Here is a 23,636-nt window from a genome sequence, read left to right on the forward strand (position 1 = left end):
TGGGATTCAGTAAAAGGTTGGATTTGATGATCTTGGAGGTCTTTTCCAACCTTAATGATTCCATGATTCTACTTTAGGGCAGTTGAGAAGGTGTTGGCTGAAGGTGGAGAGAAAAACAAGCCATGGAACAATGGTAGCTGACTGTGCACCTGTTGTACTAACCCATCAAGGTGTGTCTTTAGCAAGAAGAGCCTCATGGTGTGTGGTTGGAGCAAGCCCAGCCCTGTTCACAGACGATGCACAGCCAGGAGAGAGGCTCCATTTATTTCAGGGTGATTCTACCAGCGCTGCATCTAACAGAGTGAACACCTCTGTGCAGGTAAAAGGCAAACTGCGCTCCCGGCGCTCCCCAGGCATGCAGTTCCTCTGCACAGCTTGCTCTTCTGGTTCACGATCTTGCACCTCTCAAAGCCAAAGCTTCTTTCCATGGGTGAAATCTGCCTCGAGGCAGCAGCAACAGCCACCTCGAGCACCCAGTGCACCCCTCACGTGAACCCACCACACCTCACTCGTCCCCAGGGTCCAAGGCCACAGCCCCCGTGGGTTTCCTCAGCTGTGCTCATCCCAAGGGATGTTTGTGCTGCTTTTCTGTGGCCTGGCAGCGTCAGGAGAGGTTTTGGTGGAGGTGTCCCCGAGGCTGGTGCAGGAGAGGTTGGAGTGGGGAGCTAGAAGCCTGGTGGGAGCCCTGTGCTAGTGGCCTCCAGCCTCTGGCAGCTGGGAAGCGTAGAGAGCTAGAGTGTGATGGAGGAACTGGTACTGCTCACTTGTCTGGATCATCCCACCTCTGCAAGGGAAAGGCAGGGCCCACTGACACTTAACCAAACCCAGAACCCCGTTCCCAGCTCTCTGCTCCTGGGGCACAATATTCCTGCATCACCAACCATGTTTAGATGCCTCTGAAACAGGCACCAGAGCTGCCCAAAGAGTACAGGGGCTCAGAAGCATTGCTGGGCTGTTCAAAATGAGATTAGAAACTGATTTGGCTCTAGTATTTACCAGTACTTCTTGAAAAGGGGCCAGACAGAGTGTTTCTGGATTTAATGGCTGAGCTGGAAGGGAAGGAGCAGATGGCTGCCAGATTCAGAGCCCCTCTCCTGTCCCTCATATCCTCAGGTCAGATCTCAGCAGAACCAGCCTGGCACTGGGAATTGTTTGCTTTCCACACATCTGCATCCTCCAGCAACCCTTCTGGTTTCCACCAAAAATAGTCCCCGTGCCCCCTCGGGATGCCCATGCCCACGCCCCTCCCACATCCCTCCTCCCAGGCTTGGCACCCAGCAGGACCCTCCAAGGAGCCTCCTGCTCTGAGCACCCACCTGTCTATGCGGAGATGGCACACGATTCCCAGGATATCCACCTCCCCCTTGTCCTTCAGCTGCTGGCACCCCATCCTGGTGGCGATGAAGCAGCCTGTGCGGCCAATGCCTGCACTGCAGGACAGACAGAGCTGTGCTGAGCACCGACAGCAGCCACTGCATGGACCTCCATCTGCCTGGGCTGGATGCACTCCTGGATTGGTTTGCTGCCGTGATTTCTTCCTAGAGGGATGCTGGGGCCCCAGTCCCAGCTGCCAGACCAACCTCCTTAGCCAGGCACCAAAAGGCATGGGCTGGGGTCACTCTGCCAATGGCAAGGGGGTCTTGCTGTGTTGCACAGCATGGCTGAGGCTGCTCTGGAAGCACAAAACCAGCCCATGCCCCGTCCCTGCACTGTGCAGGGGGCTCTGCAGCCCCTTCCCCTCCCAGCTGGGCTCTGACCTCAGCCCTCAGCAGTTAGCACCCAGCCTGCAGCAGCACATGATGAGTGATGAGTGTGTTCCACAGGGACAATCAGGTGCTCTGCTCTGCTGTCCCCAAATTCACTTAGCAGGGGGAGAAAATAGGCAGAGGCCACCTCCTGCAGGAGGGCTGCCCTGAAACACAGCTCCACAACCAAGCTACAGGCCATGCTCAGTGGCAGAGTGAGCAGGAATCACAGAGTCACAGAATGGGCCAGGTTGGAAGGGATCACCCAGGGGTCAAGCAGGGTCTTCCAGAGCCAGAGCTGTGGATGTACCATGGGGCTGGGTCCCGGCTGCAGACCTCTCCTGCAGCCTGCTGTCCATGGACCCAGGTGCAGGATGTGCCAGGCTAATGCCTCCATCCTGCTGCCAGGACAGGGCCTGCTGGTTGACAACTCTGCTGTGGGGTTGCTGTGTCCTGGGATTTCTGCACAGCACCAGCACATGAGCATTCACATGTGGGTTTTTCTCAGGCAGGCTGATTCCAAAGTGAAGTACAGACAGGAATCAGGTGAGGTGCAAGCTCTTACCTGCAGTGCACCACGATGGGCCCTGGGCTGGCTGCAGTCTGCAGAGTCTCCTCCACCTTGGACACCAGGTGCAGCAGAGGCTTGGCTGACTCGGGTGTTTGCTGGTCCGGCCAGGAAGGGAAGAGGATGTGTTTGACCTCCCGACATTCTCCTTCAAGCTTTTTCAGCACAGAAGAAAGAGAAATCAGGATGTGGGAGCACTGGCCAAATGAAAGGATAGTCCAGCTCAAGCAGAAGCCAAGCAGCCTGTACCCATCTCAGCTGCTCTCCTCCCAAATCCCTTTTAGAGCCTCTGCCAGACACCCAGGAGAGACCCCTGGGCCAGGGAAAATGGGATGTGTCCCGTCCCAGAAGATGGGAACAGATGCAGTGTCCCAATACTGTCCCCAGAGTCCAGACAAAGCAAACAAGATCCTTTAGGCTAGTGTCAGTCCAGGGTGACCATGGGGAGCCCATGGGGCAGAGCCCAGCAACACAGTGCAAACAACAGTGGGCTGGTAGCACTACTCTGCCCAGCTGACCCCCTCTCCTCCACACCCCAGGGCTGGGTCCTGCTCCCTCCCAGCCCCCCCAGGCAGGAGCTCTGCAGGCCTCTCCTCTGGCAGGGGGATCCTGAGAACCATGAACCCCCCTCTTTCCTATCACACAGCATTGCCATCTCACTACAGATCCCCAGGGGTGTTAGGGGCACAGCTGGGCCCCGCTGCACTGCCCCTCTAACCCCAGGGTGGGGCTGGAACCCACCTGGATGCAGAGATCCCGGACCACGTACTCCGCGCCCTCGCTCAGCCCCTGCACGCGCACGGTGAAGGGGCCGTAGGTGCCTTCCTTCTCAGGCCAGTAGTGGACACATTTCTGGAGGACAAGTCAGGTTTTGTGGCTGTGAGATGCTCAAGGCACCTGCTGGATGTTTGAGCTGTGCTTGGCTCAGTGCTCTTGGGAAGGGGCATCACCTGGGGGGACGTGGGGGAGTGGGGAAGGTGGATGTGGAAGTGATACAGAGGGGAAGCAAAGAAGGGATAGATCCCTCTCCCTGCATCTGCTGCCCTTCAGCCACTCCCATGCCTGCCCTGGCTTTCAGACCCCAGGGCTGCATAGCTCTCCCCAGCCCCTGGGAGCTTCCAGGCCCAGCAGGACCCAGGGCACAGGGAGGCTGTCAGTCAGGAGAGAAGGGAGCAAGGACATGGCCATGAAAGAGAGAGTGAGTTTTCAGTTCTCAGTTCCCCCAGGCTGGTGCTGCTTGGATGGCGAGCCAGGGTTCCCAGCAAAGGCACAGCACTGCAGGCTCCCACCCCAGCTTAATCTCCTGGCTGAGAGCTCCTAACCCAAGGGAGAGCTGTGGGGGGCCAGAGGGGCACTGCTGCCTGCTGCTTCTGCCCCCTGCCCAGGGGTTGCTCTAATCCCTTTAGCCTCTAATCCAGCTGGCAAAGCATGCCCAGAACTCGAGGCCATGTGAGGAAGAGCAGCTTTGCTGCGTGGAACCAGGGCTGCAGCCCTGGGACCCTCCTCCTCCACCTGATCCATCAGGGAACCCTCGGAGACCAAAGCACAGCAAGCACGTGCACAGACCCCACGCCTGCCCTCGCACAACCCTTCGCTGTTGGCATCACCCCACCCCACCCCGTGGCCCTGGTTGGGGGCGGTGCCCGGGAGGGGCGCTGGTACCTCCTTGCGCTCCTGGAGCTCGGTGATCATGACGATCAGGGGTGCCTCCTCCTGCCACACCATCTCCCAGAAGTCGGTCACGGTGTGCAGCATGGGGCCCTGCGTGGCGATGTACTCCCGGGGCCGCCCCGCGTAGCCCTGCCGAGCACACGGTCCATCAGGGAAGCTGGGGGGACCCCGAGGGGAGGGGGGGGCCTGTCTCCAGACCTCTCCAACCCTTACCGGCCTTTTCTGCCTCTACAGGTGAAAGCCTGAGCCACACACATTATTTCCTACTAAACCTGTCCTTGAAATGCTTTTACAGACCTGATGAGGGCATACCAGGCATCCTCACCATCCTGCTGGTCCCAACGTCCACGAGCAAGTCCACGGAGCTGGCCTTGTGCACCCAAGCTCCTGCAAGCACCCCTGGTGACGACAGCCAGCGTGGTGGATGCCTTGGCAAGGCAGAGCCCTCGCAGGGACCTGCACTCCTCACTGTGGGCATTTCCACAAGGACAAGCAAGAGTCCCAGTTTCACAGCTCCAAGAGTTCTCTGCCTCCACTGCCACTTCCTCCCCCAGCATAGAATTACTAAAGATATCTAAAAGCTCCGAGTCCTGCTCATCTCCTGCTTCACCCCCCGGCCCTGGACAGTGTGCAGCAGCAGCTGGCAGGAGCTTGATGTACAAGCAGAGGTGTAGGAGATCTCTCTCCCAGGGTCAGTAACAAGTTACTCCAGCTCCCAGCTGGACATTCCATTTGGCAACACATCAAGGAGTCTGGGACCCAGCTGAGGATGCCACAGAGATGCTGGGGGAGGCACCCCCAAGCACCCCAGCTTTTGGAAAAGCGAGGACACAGCACTCCAGGCAGAGCTGTAAAGCTGTACAGCTTTGTCAAAAGAGATCTCAGTTTAAAATTGTTAAGGACTGTCCTCTGAAGAATTGATGTATAAGTTCATTTGCTTATCTGCATTTGTGTACTGCCCTTAAGCCCCGCTTAAGGTGTGTGTGTATGGTGGGTCTCCCCAGGGAATTTAATCTAATCACTAAAGTTCAGGGCTAACTTTATAAGACAATTGTTGATGACTGCCTTACATGCACTACTAGGCAAGTTAAAAGACCTAAAATCTCACACTCAGAAACATTTCATGGAACACCATCAGCAGGGAAAGCATCAATCCCAGGTGGGGCTGATGTGATCAAGGGTCTGTCCATCACCCCAGAGAGCACTTTTTGTGGGCTATTTTTCCAAGTCCCACTTCCCCTTGCTGCCACGCACTCACAGTGTCTGTGGCCCCACCTCTGCTTCCCAGCACCCTGGCCAGTCCCAAGGGAAGAATGCCAAAGTGAGATGAATTGCTCAGAAAGAAACCTGCCCTCCAGGCACCTGGCACTTGGCTGACACAAGATCCCATTTAAGGGTGATATGTGGTTCAGCACAAGCGAGGCTGCAGCCTGGAAGGGTTTGCACAGGGATGGATATCAAAATCAGGTTGTCTAAGTAACACTCTTGGGTCTGGGGATTTCTCAGTCTCTGGAAAGGGACCTAATCAGGTGCCAAAAATAAGCCATGCCCCACCTTCATTAAGCTTTCCTCTTGGGAAATTGTTACAAACCCCACCTTCATTAAGCTTTCCTCTTGGGAAATTGTAACAAACCCCCTGAGCAGAGAGAAATCCCTGGATGTGTGAGGGTTGAGGATCTCTGAGCTGCCATGCTCTACTGGCATAGCTTGCCTCCCATGGCCTTGCCAGACAGTGGGCCAGTGTGTGAGGAGGAGATGGAGGAGCACTTGCAAAGCAGCCTGTCGAGGGACAGCTGAGAGCAGCCCCCTCATGAACCTCTCCCAGCAAAAGGAGCAGCGTGTCTGCCCTGCTCGGGCAGAGCTGCATCTCTCCAGCTCCAAAAGGGGTGGCAAGTTAAAACTGCTGCCCCAGGGCAGGCCCAGGGCAGTGGGTGACAGTGTGACACCTGCAGACTGCCCTGAGCCATGGGCTGCAGGACCTGGGAGCCTGCCCACGCTCTGCCCAGGCAGAACACCCACCGTGATGTAGTTGGCATTTATGTAGCTGTCCTCCTCCTGCTTCCCTGCCCTCCGCAGGCAGACCCGGCTCTCAGGATCTGGAAGACATGGCAGGTATTACCCCAGGGACTGACCCTACTCATCCTCCCTGTCTCAGCCTCAGGGACTGCAGGCTGAGTCCTCCCACTCCGTGCCATACTCAGAGCTGTTTGCACCCTCCCTCAGGCCCGTACTCGCCCCACTTCACCCTCAGTGCCCTGGCAAGGCACAGCCCAGGTATGTGCCCAAACCTGCACGTACCACAGTGAGCACATGGGTTAGTTCACCTGCCGGGCACGACCCCCCCAGGACATTCCCACAGTGCCTGACTAGAGCCCAGACGAGTCCTTCCACGACATCCTCAGCCTTTACATCCCTAGGGGCATGTCCTTGGGACATGTAAGACTGCAGGGTGGCAGGTGCAACCCAGGCTGGGCTATCCTGCACTGTAGGCAGGACATCCCAGGGAGTAGCTCCCCATGTACCACCCCCTAGCACTGTGTGCACCCCCTGCAACACCCAGCTCCTGCTACATGGGAGGTAGGAACAAACACAGCAGGAACACCAAGAGCACCCAGGCACGCCCACCCCCATGCCAGGGCTGCTCCAAGTCATCCCTCTCCCATGAGCAAACAAAGATGGGCAAATGGGAGGCAAAGGGATGCAGTGGCACGTACTGGGGAGGATGGTTTTGTATCTGTCCTTGAAGGCACGTCCAGGGATCTCCAGTTCCTCTGGATTCACAAAGTTGGGTGGGATTTTCTGCAGGGGAAAGAGAACAGGCGTGAGGAAAGGCTCATCACTGCCACTTGTGTACCCTGGTGGTGGCAGAGCTGGTCCCTCAGAAGTGCACAGCTGGCCCAGGGACCCACTGGCATCACCAGAGATGCCAGCTCTTGGGATGAGCCCTGTCCTTACCCCAGATGATGTGGGACTTTTTCCAGAGAGGCCACCTTGGGAGAAGAGCTTGTCATGGGAGGGCAGGACCCCAGGGACCCCAAGGATGTGTTTGCACCAGGGAGAGGGTGGTACCTTGGGCACCCCTGCCCTCTGCTTGCCCACTCTGCCTGCCCCACCACCAGGGCTGTGGGGCACAGCTGGGGTCAGAACCTCTCTCAGAGTTGTCCACCCCTGTCTGTGCCACCATCACCAGCCCCTGCCACCCCTGCGGTGAGGAGGAAGAGGGAAGCGTCGCACCGAAAACTCCTCCTGGAGCTGTGCCAGGCACTGGGCATGCTGTTGGAGCTCCTGTCTCCTCAGCACGTGGCTGGATGTCCTCAGGAACTTCAGCGTGATGTCCCGTGGTGTGCAGACGGGCTGGATGGGCTCCACGCTCCCCAGAGAGCTCATGTCTAGCACCAGTGATACGTTGGAGCCCCTCCTGCAAGGCAAAGGGGTCCCTGGCTGACCCACTGCCACCCAGGGACAGAAGGAGAGCCCATCCCACCATATCATCAGTTAAAACCACCCCACACTGAACAAAAGCCAGGCAGAGACCCCGGTAGATGGGAGGACTGAGAAACAAGGAACTTGAGCTGCTCATTTTGCCTTTTGGCTGGGAAGCCCCTGGAAGGCGGTGTCGAGATTTATCCTGGGCTGGGTGGGGGGTCAGGCCTGCCTCCACCTTCAGACCTGGCACCTGCACGTGCTGGCAGGTGGAGGGCTGTAAGGAGGGAAGTCTGGGGGAGCCCTGGGGATGAGCAGTGCTGTGGGTATCCCCATGAGGGCTGAGCCACACTCACCTCTCCTGGAGACGCACGTGCTTCTTGGCAGAGGGACTGGGCTTGTCCCGCTTGTCCATGTCTGCCACAGCTGCCTGGGCTGCCAGGCTGCCCTTATGAACTCTGGAGCACACCAAGCAGGCTTGGACCATGCTGCAGCAGCCACAGAGCCCTCGTCCTGAAGCACAGGGTGGGTCACGGTGGGCCCTCAACTTTTGGGGAATCACAGAGCCATCAGAGGAGAAGAGGCTGGAAAGGAAAAGGCAGATCTGGGACATACAATGAGGCTGGGTGGACTCCCCAGCAGATGGTCTGCAAGCAAGAGATGGGTTTTAAGTTCGCAGTTGTCCTGGAATCAGGACCTCCAGCTTCTGTATCCAGGTGGATGGCAGAGGGAGAGCTCCCAGCACAGTCACCCTCTGGGATGCTGCAGCACTGCAACCCAACAGACACCACTGGTGACCCTGGGCATGGCACCTGCTTCCCCCGAGGGCAGGACACCCACCCTCTGTGTTGGAAGCCCCAGATGCTCTCCACCTCCATGGGAAGCACATGCTGCCCTATGTTTCCAGCCCTTCCCTGCCACGCCTGCTTCAGCCTGGGGAAACAGTGGGAAGTGGGAGAGCTGGAACACATGAGCCCAGCAGTGTTCAGCAGGTGACACGAGGTGGGCTGTAGCCACTGCAGGGAGCCTGGCCAGCTCCTGCTGCAGGGAGACACAGACCAGGCTCCCTCAACAGCCTCATGACTCTGGCGAGGGAGGGATGACCTGGGACAGCCTCCTCCCTCCTGCAGGTCTCAGCAACTGTCAAGAGGAAACTGCTTTATCTGGGTGGTTGAGCAAGAGGTGATGGGGCAGCCCAGCCGGGGGAGGTGCCAGGGCTCCTCCATCACCAGCCCCAGCGATACAGGACTGGGGGCTTGTGGGTGATGCTGGTTCACCTCTGAGAACAGCTCCTCATAGTGCATGCAGCACACTGGGATCCTAAGGCTCCTTCTCACCCCCAGCTCCCTCCATGAGGAGACAGGGAATGATGTAGAATCAGAGCTCTTGGTGGGCAAAGAGTGGGATCCCTGTTAGCCCATCTGCTCAGGGAGGTCTTGTGAAGAGCCAGGTCCACATGGTGGTTAGGAACACAGCTAGGGCAGGAGATGTTCTCCAAGACTCCCTGCTGCCCAGTGTCATTTCTGGGGGTGGCAGTGCCACCACTGCCACACACACCAGCCCCATGCCCTGTGCCCTGTGCCCCATTCAGTGTGTCCTGGTGTTCCCCAGACAGGCAAGGCATGAGCAGGAACTGCAGCACCAAGAGAGACCCTGACCAGAGACAGCCCAGGCTCCCACCCCGGCAGCTGTCCCTTGTGCTCCAGCCAGGAAACATCTGGGAGATGCCCTGGCCAAGCCCCTGGCTGGCAAAGAGGCACCCTAGGAAGAGCCCCAGCTGCCAGTACCTGCAGGGAGGTGCTCCTATCACCCTGTCCAGCCTCCCAGCCCTGCCTGGGGCTGCCTGGCTGCAAGCACATGCCCACCACCCCTGGGCACGGGGCCCGGCACTGCCCATTGGGGGTCTCGTCTCCAGTGGGCGGCAGGGGTGGGCTGGGGGGCTGCCTACCTGCTGCCCTGCGCTGGGGGCTCGTCGGTCCCGGCACAGGCCCGCGGGCACCGCGCGGCTCGCTCTGACACCACGGTTTAAAGTGTTCAGGAAGCTGCTTATCAAAGGAGCTGCTGCCTCTGCTGCTTCCTCTCCCTCCTTCTCCCCCACCCTGCCTGCCGCCCACACACATACCGGCCACATCTCTGCAGCTCGGCTCCGCTGGGCCGCCTGCAGACCCAGCCCTGCTCCCCACCGGCGAACCCCCGTCCTGCATCCTGCGTCTCCGGGCACAGCCTGACCTCCCCCAAACCCCCGGGGTGCCTCCCCGGGCATCGCCGGTGGGGCTGGTGGGGTGTGCTCAATGCTCTCTGGGACAAGCCATGGCCAGCACTGGTGCCACCCATGGGGCATGGAGCGACAGGCAAGACCTGGCCACAGGAGGCCGCTGGCAGAGGTTGAGGTGGGATGCTCCACGTGGTGCAGTGGTGTTATTCTGGGGGCACCAGACCCCACCTCCTCTCCTGCAGGAAGCCAGGATGAGTCCTCCCATCCCTGCTCTCCTGCCCATATCCTCTTGCCCAGGCTGTGCCCCAGCTGTTCCCCATCCCACTGTGGGATGAGCCAGGGCTCGCTCAGTGCCTCTTACTCTCAATGCCTGGCCATGTGCAGTGTGCTCCTGGTGTCACCCCACCATCCCCCAACCCATGGCCATGTGGGGACCCAGCACCTCTCTGCACCCACGACCATCCCTGGGCACCTCAGGGGAAGACATATGGGCTCCCCCTCTGCAGCAGGGCAGGGCAGGGGATGTATTTGGGGAGGAAGGTCCCTGGAGAGTCTGGCTCAGGTAGGACAGGTCTGCCCTTATGGCACTGCACATCCTTCCTGCCACATCCCCATCACTCTTCCTGTTTGCTCTTGCCCGGACTCTGCTCAGACACTGCTGCTTCCTTCCTCCTCAGCCCCCACCCTGCTGTGCTGCAGCAGCTCCCACTGCACCCCCCAGCTCCCATGGACACCACATCCCAAACCCCCCCAGACACCATGGACACCACACCTCAAACACCCCCGAGACACCATGGACATCACATCCCAAACAACCCCGGACACCATGGACACCACATCCCAAACAACCCCCAGACACCATGGACACCACACCTCAAACCACCCCCCAGACACCATGGACACCACATCCCAAAGAACCCCGGACACCATGGACACCACATCCCAAAGAACCCCGGACATCATGGACACCACATCCCAAACAACCCCCAGATACCATGGACACCACATCCCAAACAACCCCCAGACACCATGGACACCACATCCCAAACCTCCCCCATCCCCCATGGACACCACATCCCAAACAACCCCAGACACCATGGACACCACATCCCAAACAACCCCAGATACCATGGGCACCACATCCCAAACCACCCCCAGATACCATGGACACCACATCCCAAACAACCCCCAAACATCAGGGACACCACACCCCAACTCCCCCCCATCCCCCATGGACACCACATCCCAACCCCCCCATCCCCCATGGACACCACATCCCAAACACCTTTCCCCTCATCCGCTCTGCCCTGGAGAGCTCCCAGCCTGGGCCACCTCCATCCTGGGCCAGCTCCAGCCCAGCTCCTTGTGGCCACTGTCCCGTCCCTGGGATGTGTGGTGCCAGCACTGCTGGTCACTGAGCTGGAGAGCTGCCTGTGTGCACACCTGTGTGTTTGCAGGAGCGGGTGTGCAGGGGGGTGCCAAGGTGCCAGAACATCTTCCCTGGGCACCCCTGGGAGACGCTGGCAGTGCCACCTTCTACCCAAGACCCAGGATGGGGGGAAGGCAGGAGGGAAGTAGGGATGTGGTACAGGGATGTGCCATGGCCCAGGGTCCCAGGGACAGAAAGGTCTGTACTGCTGGGATTTTTTGACCCCTACATGCCTCTGATGGTGCACGAGTGGAACCCAGTGTGCTCCCACCCACCAGCATAGCTCCTCTTCCTCCCCTCTGCTGAAGCACCAGCAGTCTGAGGAGGTGCATTTGAGGGGAGAGGGAGCATGGAATGGGACACAGACTGGTGGAGACCCTTGAAAGACAAGGTGCTGGTGGGAAAAGAGGCATGAGATGGGGGAGATAGACTGGATATGAGGGAGACCAGGAGCAGATGGGCCCAGAACACACTACTTGACCCAGGGCACTTTTCAGCTTTCAGTGCCCACTCCTGAAACAACAACCTGCCCCCTGCACCTTGTTGCACCCAGCCACATGTCTGCTGCCCCCCTGGGAATGGCCCCTGCACCCCCAGGCTGCACACAGCAGATGCACATCCACATGTGCACAGAGAATGTCCCTGGTCACTGATCGGTGTCTGCCTGAGCAGGCGGAGGGCAGGCAGATACCTCGAGCAGTGAAGTCCCAGACGTGCCCACACTCACACACACACACACACACACACACAAGCACTTTTGGGCACATCACTCCTGACCACCTCTGAGCACCAGCTTGGAACATGATGCTACCAGCTGGCTCCTCCAGAGGGACCTGGCTGGATCCTCAGGGGGGTACAGGGGGGAGCAAAGAGCTGGGAGCTGCTCTGGCCAGTGGTGCAAAGCAAGGGACTGTGCTTTTCACGTGCAGCCACACTCATCCCATGTCATATCAACAGCTCTGCACCAGCTGCATCAGGCTGGCCTGGGGTGCAGAGGGGGAGCTGCTGGATCCTACAAGCAGGGACTGCTGGGGCTAGGAATGACTGGGCTTTGAGGGGAGAGGGTGTCCAGTCTGGGGGCAGATCCCAACCCAGGGACAGTTTACTGTAAGGACAGGACCAGGACAACAGGGCAGCCACCCCCTTTGCAATCTGCCCTGGGCAAAGAGGAACCTGACTCCCCAGAGGGTAAAGCCCAGGAGGTTATGGGGGGAAACAACACTGAAGGAAATGGCTCTGAGGAGGAGGGTCCCATAAGGTCACAGCTGTGCCCCTCACCTTCCTGCCTCCTTTGTCTTGTGGGGAAGGAGGGTCAGGACCCAGAACAGGAACATCCCTTCTTCCCCAGCTCTCCTCTCTGCTCCAACCTTGGTGCCAGTGGGATGTCAGGGGTTATGATGATGTCCAAAGTGGTGCTGGGACAGCAAAGCTTGGTGATGGAGGGGCAGACATTGGGGAAAGGGTCCCAGCTCTTACCACACCAGCCATGCACCCTGACCCAACCAGGCATGTGCCAGGCTTGGGATCCCCTGTGTCCTGTGTCCATGAACACTTGTGCATTAGGATTATCTGTTGGGATGTAGGGACTGGAGAGGTCTGTGCCAGAGCCTCAGAGGCCCTGAGGTATGGCTGTGGGTTTACTTTCAGCAACACGTGGGGACCCTACAGAGTTGGTGCTCTGGGAAGGAAAATCTGGATTTATCCCTGGCTGGTACTTGCTGTTGTTCACTTGCAGTTTACAACTCCACTTCCATGGGATCATCTTGCACCTCTGGCTGTGATCTCAGAGCCAGTTCCCCTTGTGCAAAGGGCACCTTCTAGCTCCAGACTGGGAGCGGTTCTTCCCACTTCCCTAGCCAGTCCTTATGCCCATTTCTGCCCCCCGACCTCCTGAGCATGGGCCTCCTCACCCAGCCTCCCTCCCTTGATTCACACACCCTCTCCTCATCCTCTCCAAACAGCAATGTAGCCCCAAAGTCACCTCAGCCCAGGCAGGCACCGAACTGGCACCCAAAGCACAGATGCTGCCCCACAGCCTCACTCCCTGGGATTGCCTTGTCCCGCCAGGCCCCCATCACCTTTGGGTCCGGCACTCAGGAAGGGCTGGTCCTGCTTCCGCTGACACGGCTGGGACTCAGGACGTCCTGCAGGCTTTTGGAAACGAGCCCATCTCCTCCACCGCCTAAACATCGCTCACAGGCTTGAAGGTGAAGCAGCTGCCTCGGGACTGAGCAGACTCTGTGCACACCGGGCGATCAGCTCCCGGCAGGCGTGAGGAGGACGGTGCGATCCCCCGGAGCATCCCGCAGAGCCGGCCGGGGGGGTGCGAACAGCCCAGGTACCGCACCTTTGCCGGGGACTCCGCCGCGCCGGCCCGGGGACAGCGAGGACCCGGAGCTGAGGGAAGCACCTCCGCAGATTGCTTTTCCGGAGAACAGCGTCTCGCTATTCCGGAGTCCTCCACGGGAGCGCATTCCCAAGGACAGCCCCGGCACAAGCGGGGATGCGGGAGCTCAGAGCCCGCAGGGCTGCGCCGCAGGCGAGCCTGGACCCTCGGGCATCCCACCGGCGTGGGGCTGATCCCGGGCTCCGAGTCAGAACCAGCCGGTGTGTGACCTTTCTCCCCGTGACTGATGACAGTCTGTGCAGCTCCTGCTCCTGCCTGGCTCGGGCTGGGAGCAATTAAGCAATTGCTGGTTGTCTTGCCAAGGCATCACCGCTGATCCTGCCAGCCCCTGTGCTTCTGCCCTCTCCTCAAGGAGAACCAGGAGGAGGGTTTAACACCTGGATTTCTTGCTTAACTGCTGGATTTTTTTCTTCTTTCAATCACTTGATTTGTTCAGAGAAGAGGAGACTGAGGGGAGACCTCATTGCAGTCTTCAGCATCCTCATGAGTGGAAGCAGAGGGGCATGTACCAATCTCTTCACTCTCATGACCAGTGATAGGACTCAAGGGAACAGCAGGAGCCGAGTCAGGGGAGGCTTAGAGTAGAAAGGAAAAGGTTTTTCACCCAGAGGGTGGTTGGGCACTGGAACAGGCTCCCCAGGGAAGTGGTCACAGCCCCAAGCCTGTCTGAGTTCAATAAGCATTTGGACAATGCTCTCAGGCACAGGGTGGGATTCTTGGGGAGTCCTGCATAGGGCCAGGAGTTGAACTCGATGATCCTCATGAGTCCCTTCCAACTCAGCATATTCTATGATTCTATGACTGCTGAGTAGAACCACTTTTGGTTTCTGGAATTAGATATTCTCCCACAACTCCTGCAAACAAGCTGAGCTTTCCTCCAAATTTGCCAGCAGAAAGGCAGAGCAGGTGAACCACCAGCCCTACCAGGGTGGGCTAACAGTGATGCAAAGCTGGTGCTGTTGTGGGCTAAAGAGGGTGCCTTGGCACAGGAACAGCTCCCCTGGGATAGGTCTCCCAGAGTGAAAGTGCTTTATATCAGCTTGGTTTATTCCTCTCCTCATGTGGGAACAAGCTCTCCAGCTTCATTTTACAATGGAGTAATTGCATAGGAGATTGTTCCTAAGTCAGGTGCATAGAACCACAAAATCACAGAAATATTAAGGTAGAAAAATCTCTCTGAGATCGAGTCCAACTGTTAACTGTTCACCACTAAACCATGTCCCTAAGGGGTGGTTCTAAGTAAAGGGGATCTAAGCCAGCACGTGGGACCAGACCTCCAAGGTGCTGAGACTTTGACTCTGTAGCCAACAAATGCCAGTGGAGAAGCCAGAGAAGCACAGCAAGAGCCATTGAGCGACTTGGTCACCCAGGACACGCTGCTGGAGGCACACCCAGCACCTGTGGCATCACCCAGCTCATCCATCTGTCACTTGGGCTTGTCCTGTCCTTCCCTGTCTGCCTCTAAGAGGGCTTTGCTTTTAGAAAGGCTGCCTGGAAAACGCTGTGTGCCTCAGTTTCCCCTGGGGAGTGAGCTGTTGCCTTGCTTGGGACACCCGTGGGGTGGCAGCAAGCAGCAGCTACTCCAGGCCAGGAGACACACACACATGTCCCCTCGGGAGGCTCCAGAGCACAGCACCTGCCTGCAAAACCCTGTGAGCTGTGTGGGCAGGGAGAAGTCTCCCAGGAACAGGAACCCCCCCAACTCCTCCCACAGCACACAGGGCAAAGAAGCTCTCAAGGAAAAAGACACAAAAAGGCCTGAAAATCCTGAAGACCCATCATGTTATTCCTCTCCTGGGTCCCTTAGCACCCTGTAGCAGTGGGGACCTTGGCAGCCAGCACACAGGCTGAGCCTTTTGCCCAGCCCAGCCAAGCCCAGCTGGGTTTGCTCTGCATGGCCCTGCTGCCCCCAGCCCAGGCTGCTTCTTTTTGGGGGGACACTGAGCCCAGTTACCTCTCATCAGGTGCAGGGGCCATTACCAATGACAGGAAACGAGCTGGGCAGGAGGGGCAGGAGGGAGAGAGAGAGAGACTCAGAAAGAAAGGAAGCTGTTAGAAAGCAGTCACTTCCATTTTTGTTGCAAGAAAACCTGAGCCCAGGCACTGCTGGGCAAGGGGAAACAGTGCTGGCCTTCCTCAGGCTGATCTGGCCTGGGATCAGCAGTGACTTTATGATGAAGGCACAGATCCTCTTCTAGCCCTCTTCTATCCTCTTCTGACAACAGCTAGAAAGAAGATAGTAAGCAGGGATGGTTAAAGCAGCCATCATCAGCCAACATCCACTGCAGAAATATGTGTGGTGAGTCCTACCAACGCTGAGTTGGTCACTGCACAGGGGTTTAAGTTTCTTAACCTCACCTTGGACAAACTGTGCACTAAGGACTGTACCCTCTGGCCCCAGCACAGGATGGATCTGTGGATGCAGCTGCCTGAGGCCAAAGGGCCAGGGAGGATATACCAGCAGCTTTAATTTCAGGAAAAATATCTTCCCTGAATGGGTGATCAGACACTGGTACAGGCTGCCCAGGGTGGAGTCACCAGCCCTGAAGGTGTTCAAAAGGTGTGTGAATGTGGCACGTGGGGACATGGGTTAGTGGTGAACATGACAGTGCTGGGTTAATGGTTGGACTTGATGATCTTAGAGGGCTTTTCCAACCTGAACAATTCTGTGATGGTTCTTGCATAGCAAGAGGCAGAGCCTCTGACAGCCACGGCAGGTCCCACCTCTCCAGCCGAAGGACTGGCTGTGGATCAGCAGAGGCAGCCAGAGGGCAGCAGTGCAGAGGCAGAATGCAGGTCTGCCCAGTGCTGCTCCTCCAGCTCACGGCCACGACAGACCGTGGGCCTGTCCACTCTTGAAAGCTGTTCTGGGTTGTGCTTTCTGGCCTCAGAAATTCAGGAAGCTGCCACATTGGACCATGCATTGCTGCTGCTGGGAGATGCTGTGTGATGCCTCTGAGTCCCCTTTGTCTCGCCGCAGCCGTAGGTCTGAGCCATGGAAGCTCACAGCACACCTGTCCTATCCCAGTTCCAGGCATCAGAAATATTCCTGTCAGCTCACGGTGGGGAAGCCCTGGTGCTCATGGCCACAGATGGCCCAGATCTGGAGGAAAAGCAACTGTGAGCTTTTTAGTTTATTTCCTCCTGCTGTCGGGACTGAGGGGGGTCCCTAACTGCTGTGGGACCAGGGACACCTTTCCTGCCAGAGAGCCGAAGGATGGAGCCATGGAGCTTTTGACACTGGAGGAGAAATCAAGGCAGCAACTGGGGCCACCAGAGCCTGGGATGCAGCACAAGTGTTGGGCTGCTTGCCTGTGAAAGCCATGCCTTGCCAGACAGCAGCTGTCTCCACCACCCAAGGCTGCTGAGCACCATGCCCTGCTCCTTGCTGGCAGGGACACAGGGTCGAGCCACGGGGCTGGCACCAGGGTGGTGTTTGTAGTGACCCTGAGTGAGGCATTGGGTCTGCCACCACGGGGAACAGCAGCAGATCACAGACACGGTGCCTGGTGGGCAGGTCACTGTGCAGTTCTGCACAGTCCACTGTCCTTCTCTCCCCATACCTCACCTCTGTTTGTGGGGGGCATTTTGGGACAGGGTGGGTGCCTCTGTAATGCAGGATACAGCCACCACCTGCCTGTGCTGCTGGGGCCCAGGTCTGTGGCACCAGCACAGGGTAGGAGGGATCTGTGCTGATGGCGAGAGGGGAAGAGAATGGGGAAGCACTGACAGAACACTCACAGGGGTGCAGAGAGGGCTGCAAAGCCAGCAAGCTCTGCTCTCATCTAGGCCAGGCCATCCCTGCCCTGCCACACCACCAGCCAGCCTGGCATCACAACACTGCTGGGGAACATGATGTCTCCACCTCCTCTCACAGCCCCTCAGGCCTGCCCTGTTCCCATGAGTCTCCTGAGCCTCTCCTCAGAAGCACTAGTGGGGATGCCTCAGCGGGCTTTGGGGTTGCTCCACTCCGGGCCCAGAGCTGGAATCCAGCCAAAGGACCCCAGAGCCCTGGGGCAGTGGCCTGAAGCAGGTGCCAGGCAGGGACCCGCTGCCCATGCCAGCTGGGCAGGAGATGTCACGTGTGGGGCCATGTCCTGCACAACTGACTGGCTCTGGGGCTCTGACAGGACCCCCATGTCTGCCTTTTGCCCCATCCCTGCAAAGGGCTGGTTTATGTTTCTGTCATAGTCAGGGATGGCTGAGCCTGTGTGGATCCAGGATGGACCCTGAAGAGGTCCAGATGGATCCTGTCTCCCACGAAGAGCCAGGATGGATTCAGGCAGTGACAACCACCCTGTGTGTCAGCTCCTCTCTGCTGCCTCTTCCCAGCCATCAGACAGGCCCCAGGGGCTGACACAGGCTGTCAGCTCAGACTCTGCCAATGGTCTCTTAACAACAGGCAGCAAAGGAGGGCAAAGGTGATGTTTGTCAATGGAGAAAATATCTGTGTGTTTCCCTGGAGACCTGGTGGGATGGTCCCACCGGCCCTGGTACCCTCCAGGACACAGGGGAGGTTGGTGACAGGCAGAGAAAAAGCAGGAGAACTGGGCAGGGAGCAGATGAGTGGCAGCAGGAGCTGGGTGGGAACCACCAGGCAGGGTGACCTTACCTGTGTGCACCACTACAGACAGGCTCTGGGGGAGCAGGGATGGACCCCAGGCTGGAACAACACTGAAATTGCACACACAGGTGGGGTGCAGGGATGACAACCTTGGAGACACTCACTCTGCATTCCCAGGAGATACAACAGGGATGTCACCCTGCCCTTGTCCCTGCCTTCAGCAGCATCCTATAGAGTGCCGAGACATTCCTGACCCCCACAGCACCTGCCAGAGCACACTGAGCCCAGCAATGCCCACTTCCCTGGCAGGGCAGCCTGTGGAGCCACTGGCCAGGCCTGTGAGGAGTGTCAGGCCGTGGGAAGGTGTCTGTTAAGAATCACAGCCAGGCTGTGTATGCAGGTGGTATCCTTGTGCTGGGTGCCAGCATGTGTTCAGGGATGCTTTTGGCCCAGAGGGGAAGGAATGGTGCTGTCTCCTGCTGCAGGTCTCCAGAAAAGGTCACAGCTGATCCTGGAGCTGATCTTTTCTGACCTCTTCTTCTGCCACATGTCAAGCAGCCGGAACATGCCTCCTGGGTGGGGGTCTGCTCTGGGACCAGGCTCTGTGCAGGCAAGTCCTCTGCCCAGAGGTGCTGGAAGAGATCCTTAGAACACAGGAAAGCACTCGACCAAAAAAAACAGTGAAACATTCCCTTATTCTGTGATGTTTGTTGTTTTAGGCTCTCCTAGCCGAGTGACTCAAGCCAAACAGCAGCCAGGCTGATCCCACCAAGCCTTCAGACTGTCCCTCTGGGCCCCACAGTCAGCCCAACCCAGCTGCACTGCCCATGGGAGATGCAGGACAGCGTGGCTTTGCAGCCCAGATGACAAATGCACCGCTACTGAGAGCCCAGGAGGGGATGAGAAGGCTCAGAAGAGCTTGATGCATGCCTGTCACCAGCCTGCTCTCCCTCCCTCCCCTCCAGCAGCAGAGCACCTCTGCCTCCCAGCGTGTGGATGGTAAACTGAGGCACAGCAGGTGTGTTCCAGCTCAGAGGTGAAAATAGCTTCTGCCAGTGCCTTGGGTAGGAACCAGCTCTCCAAGTCTGGCATCTGTGAGGGTCTCCAAGCCCCACAGACTCTCCATGCCCCCAAACCCTCAAGCCAGGATGTTCAACTCAGTGGACACTTCATTGGGGACCCCTGGACAGACAAGGTTGAGCTCTGTGTCACTCTACAAGACCCAGTGAATGGTCCCACCATCCTAAGTCAAGCAGCAGAAGCCTTGGCTGAAGGGATAGACAAAACTGTCAGCAGGCAACAGTGGAGGAAGCTGATCCTGCATCCCTCTGCAAGCGTCTCACCCCTGCTCCAGAACTGCAGCACCCTCCTGGGGAGGCCGAGCTCCTGCCAGCAAAGCCTTTGGCAATCGATGGCTGTAGGACCTGTGCCTGCAGCCAAGACATGTCCGAGACAGCAACTACTGCTGGATGGCTACAACAGTGCCCTGGGGAGCAACCAGGCTGTGCCAACCCCAAACGTGCCTCTGCCTGGGGAGGGTGGCACTGGGGCTCCCTGCAGCTGGGCTGGGGGAGTAGCACCCAGAGGAGTTCCCCAACTGCTCCTGTGAAGAAGCAGAACTGCTTCTGCTGGGGGCTGGATGCAGAAAGCTGCAGGCACTGCTGACAGCGGACGAGACGGGCTCATGTTGTGTTTGGCTCCAGGAGCTGCGGGAGATGCCAGGGAGAAGCTGAGGAGCTGCATAAGCAGGCACTGCCAAGGCTGCAGCCATGCTGTGGGGACAGGAGCAGCCCTGGGTGCCACACAACAGCTCCCCGGGACTGCCATGGTGTAAAGACCTGTCCCCATGCCCTGGGACCCTCCAGCTATGGGGGTGGGCGTGGACAGGCTGTGCAAGCCTCAGTCCCGGGCTTGCAGATGGGTATGGTGATGGTGGTGTTGGCATTGCAGTGGCATTGGCATTGGCAGTGCTGCAGGCAGCAGTATGCTCACAGGAGATGCCAGAGAGGGACAGCAGCCAGGCAGCAAGACGGGACAATGCCCCGCTGGCGACCTGATCTGCCGGGTTGATCTCCCTCCCATGGTCGAGGTGGAGGATGGGCAGGCTTTGTGTTTACTCCTCCAAAAAAAGAGACCTTCCTCCTGAAAACAAAGCCTTTTGTGTGCAAATGAAGCCATCAGCAGGTTTGTTTTTATACAGGAAACTTTGAACCAGAGGCTGGGCCTGGTTTCGTTTTCAGGTGGGATTTTCAGCTTGTGGCAGTATTCGGAAACTGAGCCGCTTTCCAAATTTGAAGGTTGGATTTTCACATCACTGCTGAGCATGGCAGAAGTGTCCAGGGCTTCCTGTCACTGTCCCTCTCCCTGCTGTCTGCAGAGAGCTTTAGCCTGGCTGAGGCAGGGGGGACACCAGCAGGGACAGGTGCCTGTTTGCAGAAGGCTCTTGTCTGGTGGCTGAAATATGTGTGACCCTCCCTTGTGGGACCAGCTGCTACCTATTCACCAGGATGAGGATAAGAGCCATCCTGGACAAGCTCTTGGGATGCTCCTGAGCCAACACAGCAACTCCTCTGTATCTCCTTTGATGTGGGACTGAGGAGGTCAGGATCCTTTCACTTCAGGATGGTGCCTGGTCCAGTGGGGCTCAGGGCAGCAAAGCCTTAAACAATCACAGTCCACAGACACCTTCAGGGCTGGTGCACATGCTGGATACCTGCGCTGGCTCCATCAGAGACCTGGGGCTCTCCCTGGCCCTCTGCAGCAGCAGCAGCAGCACGAGGGGATGCTCAACCATGTCCAAGGGTCCCTGGCACCCAGCTGAACCTGCAGCATGTGGGGCAAACCCCAGCAAGGTGCAGGGGGGTGTGAGCTGTGCCCAACCTGCAGTGTGGCAGGCAGCTCCTGCCCTCCAGGAGTGCAGACCTCTGCTCTCAAGGGGCCACAGGAGACACCCCTGTCATCCCTCCTCCCCAGCATGCTGCTGCTGAGAGCTGGGCGAGCCCAGGCGGGCCTTCCCGCCGGACCAGCCCAGACTTGAGCGTCAGGGCCGTGCTGGAGCAGAGCAAACGGCAAGTGGGAGCGTGTCAGGTTGCCATCGCATGCGCCAGGCGCACGGGGACGGGCTGTGGACCACACCGGGGACACCCACCAGCTGAGGTACCGCTCCCATTCCTTGTACCGCTCCCATTCCTTGTCCCCCTCCTTCTTCCCAGATGCGCGACCAAAGCCGGGATGTGCGCGGCGAGGAAAGGAGCGCGGACCCTCCCGTGCCCTGGCACAGCGCGGGCAAACCCGATGCCACAACCCCGGGAGGGCAGCAGGGGATGGGCAGCCCCTGAGTGTGGCTGTGCCGGGAGCAGAGCCTGGCACTCCACGGCTGTGCCTGCATGGGGGTACCTCATGCCTGGGCTCCCTAGCATGGTGAAGCATGAGTGGGCACTGGGAGCTGCTTCATAACTACTTCTTGGCTCTGTGAGTGTGGCATCCTGGCAGCACCAGGCACCTTTGCTGGCACCGCATCGCAGGGTGAGAGCAGAGCCCCACAGGGTTCCACAGGCTGTTGGCGATGGGGTGGGTGATTTTGGGGCCATCCAGGTGCTGCCCCAGCACTACCTGCAGTAGGTGTGGGGCAGGCACTGTCCAGGCTGCTCTCAGCCCTCCCCACTGAGTGCCTCTTGCCTGGCCAGGGGAAGAGAAGTCCTGAGCCTGCTCAGCCCCAAGGGCGGCACCCGTGCCCCGGGGGTGCAGAGCAGGTCTGCCCGGCTCTGCCGGCTTTGGGCGTGCCCGAGTCACCGCAGCCCTGCGCTTCCCAGCTCTGCAGGCGCCCGGCTCGCACCCACAGGCATCCCGGGCTCAGCTGCCAGGGCTTCAGCAGCGAGCAGGGGGAAGTGAAGAGCATCACCCAAGAGACGGTGACAGAGTCACTGCTGCCACTCCTGGCTGTCCCCCAGCCCAGACAGTGTGGCTGTGCCCTGCCTTGCAGAGGGGTGACATCCCCCACTGCCTGCCTGCCCTCCCCCCCTGCAACAAAATGGGAAGAGCTCCAAGGTCTGGAAGCGTGGGGCAGGAGGCAGCAGCGGCGCTGGCAGGGCTCCACGTGGGAATGATTAAACACTTGCAAGAAGGAGCATCCCAGTGCTCTAGGCTTTAGGGCTGGAGAACCTTGGCGTGTGAACCTTGCAGAGACAGAAGTCCCAGCAGCACCTGCATCCTCTGCAGGCTTTGCCCTGGGAGCAGCCTGTTCCCCTTGTTCCTCACTCTCAGCCCCAGGCAGCGCTAGGCACCTCAGAGGTGGCAGAGGGGAGAAATCATGGCCTGGGGCAGTTCACAGTGCTGGTGGGCACCAGGAGATACCAAGGGACAGGGACTGAAGGGATGTTGTTGTTGGGCTGAGGCAGGACAGGAGCCCCAGAACTGCTCCCAGCCCAATCCCAGTGGCACCAGTGCCCCATATCATGGGACCCCTGGGCACACGTTGTCACGGGGTGCCAGGTTGGATGCACAGGGTCCTGCCCAAGGATGGATGGCAGAGCTCCCATGGGAACCTTGGGGCTGCACATCCAGACAGGGGTAGAGGCTCCTCTGTGCAGTGATTGCATTGCTCACAGCACCAGGTCATGGCTGTGCCCTCTGAGTGACAGGTTGAGTCCCTCTGGGAGCGTCCTTACCCACATGTGTCCTCCAGCAGGGACCCTGCAAGGCTCTGCCCATGCCCAGCCCTGGGAGCATCACTTGCCTATGTCACCTTGCCAGACCTTGTGACACAACTGGGACCCTTGGATGCCACAGGCACGCACTCTGCTGCCCACCCTGCCCACCCTCACCCCAGCAAGTGCTTCCTAGGGAGGCACCCAGTCCCGCCAGGTGTGTGGGACCATGCTCAACCCCAGGAGATGCCTCAGTGGGGACAAGCCCAGTGCTGCCAGCTCTGGGCACCTGGAGAGGAGGCCAATGCATGGAGTGCCAAGGGGGTGGACCCTGCTCTGCTCTGGGGTTGGAACTGCCCAGGGGGACAGCCTGGAGCCTTTGCCAGGCAGGGCCTTTGCACTGTGGCTGTTGTCCCTTAGCATAAACAACACCTGACACCACAGGGATGGGCATGTTGTCAGGGGTCCCCTTTCCCATCTCTGCTCCTGGATGATCCCTCCAGGGCACGGGGCAAGGACGGTCTCCCATGCTGGGGCTCTGCCCCTTGCCAGAGGTGGTGGTTTGACTGCACAGTGCTACGGTCTCACAGCTCCCAGCTCTGGCCAGCCGAGCTCTCCAGTCCCCGCAGTCGGCGGGACATCCCCACCCCCCTGCGCCTTGTGGTAGCATTCGCTGCTTCGCGGAAAATGTGATGACTCGGCAGCCTCTGAGTTTCCAGGCCTGGTTCCAGCTGCTGGGTGGAGAAACCTTCTGCAGTCGTCTTTGGGTTTGGCACAGCTGAAGGCTACACTGTTGGGGGGACCGAAGGGGAGATCTGGCATCCCCAGCTCAAGGAGGACTCTCTCTCTCGCTGTCCCTACCTGTGGTGGCACAGTGTCACTGGGGTGGCCGTGGCGAGGGCAGTGCTGGCATGGGATGAGCAGCTTCTGTCCCCTATGGAGGCTGCCAAGCGCTGTGGCACCAGGGA

The 23,636-nt window shown here is 58.8% G+C and overlaps 2 protein-coding genes across 3 annotated transcripts in view; one reads left to right on the forward strand and one right to left on the reverse strand.

The window, feature by feature from the left end:
- PTPN7 (protein tyrosine phosphatase non-receptor type 7) lies at positions 1 to 13,456 on the reverse strand. 2 transcript variants are annotated; one of them, XM_051771714.1, is made up of 10 exons: positions 13,130 to 13,456; positions 7,764 to 7,991; positions 7,219 to 7,402; positions 6,699 to 6,783; positions 6,004 to 6,080; positions 3,976 to 4,113; positions 3,055 to 3,165; positions 2,311 to 2,468; positions 1,317 to 1,430; positions 1 to 784 (listed from the first exon to the last, which is right to left on the reverse strand). In XM_051771714.1, the coding sequence occupies exons 2-10, from the start codon at positions 7,892 to 7,894 to the stop codon at positions 691 to 693; spliced, it is 1,092 nt and encodes a 363-aa protein (XP_051627674.1). In that variant the 5' UTR covers positions 7,895 to 7,991; positions 13,130 to 13,456; the 3' UTR covers positions 1 to 690. The 2 variants fall into 2 exon arrangements, with proteins under 2 accessions (XP_051627674.1, XP_051627673.1); XM_051771713.1 differs by lacking the exon at positions 13,130 to 13,456 and having other exon boundaries at positions 7,764 to 8,249.
- Positions 13,457 to 21,149: 7,693 nt separating this feature from the next.
- The window catches only part of LOC127462756 (receptor-type tyrosine-protein phosphatase V-like), a 40,099-nt gene continuing 37,612 nt past the window's right edge, over positions 21,150 to 23,636 (forward strand). Inside the window, exon 1 of the mRNA XM_051771636.1 lies at positions 21,150 to 21,178. The gene's annotated coding sequence lies outside the window, so the exon portion shown is untranslated. The remainder of the gene's footprint in view (positions 21,179 to 23,636) is intronic.

This window comes from Manacus candei, unplaced genomic scaffold (genome assembly GCF_025592945.1).
Source record: "Manacus candei isolate 608988 ecotype Guabito, Panama unplaced genomic scaffold, ASM2559294v1 h1tg000139l, whole genome shotgun sequence".
In the NCBI taxonomy this organism is placed as follows: domain Eukaryota; kingdom Metazoa; phylum Chordata; class Aves; order Passeriformes; family Pipridae; genus Manacus; species Manacus candei.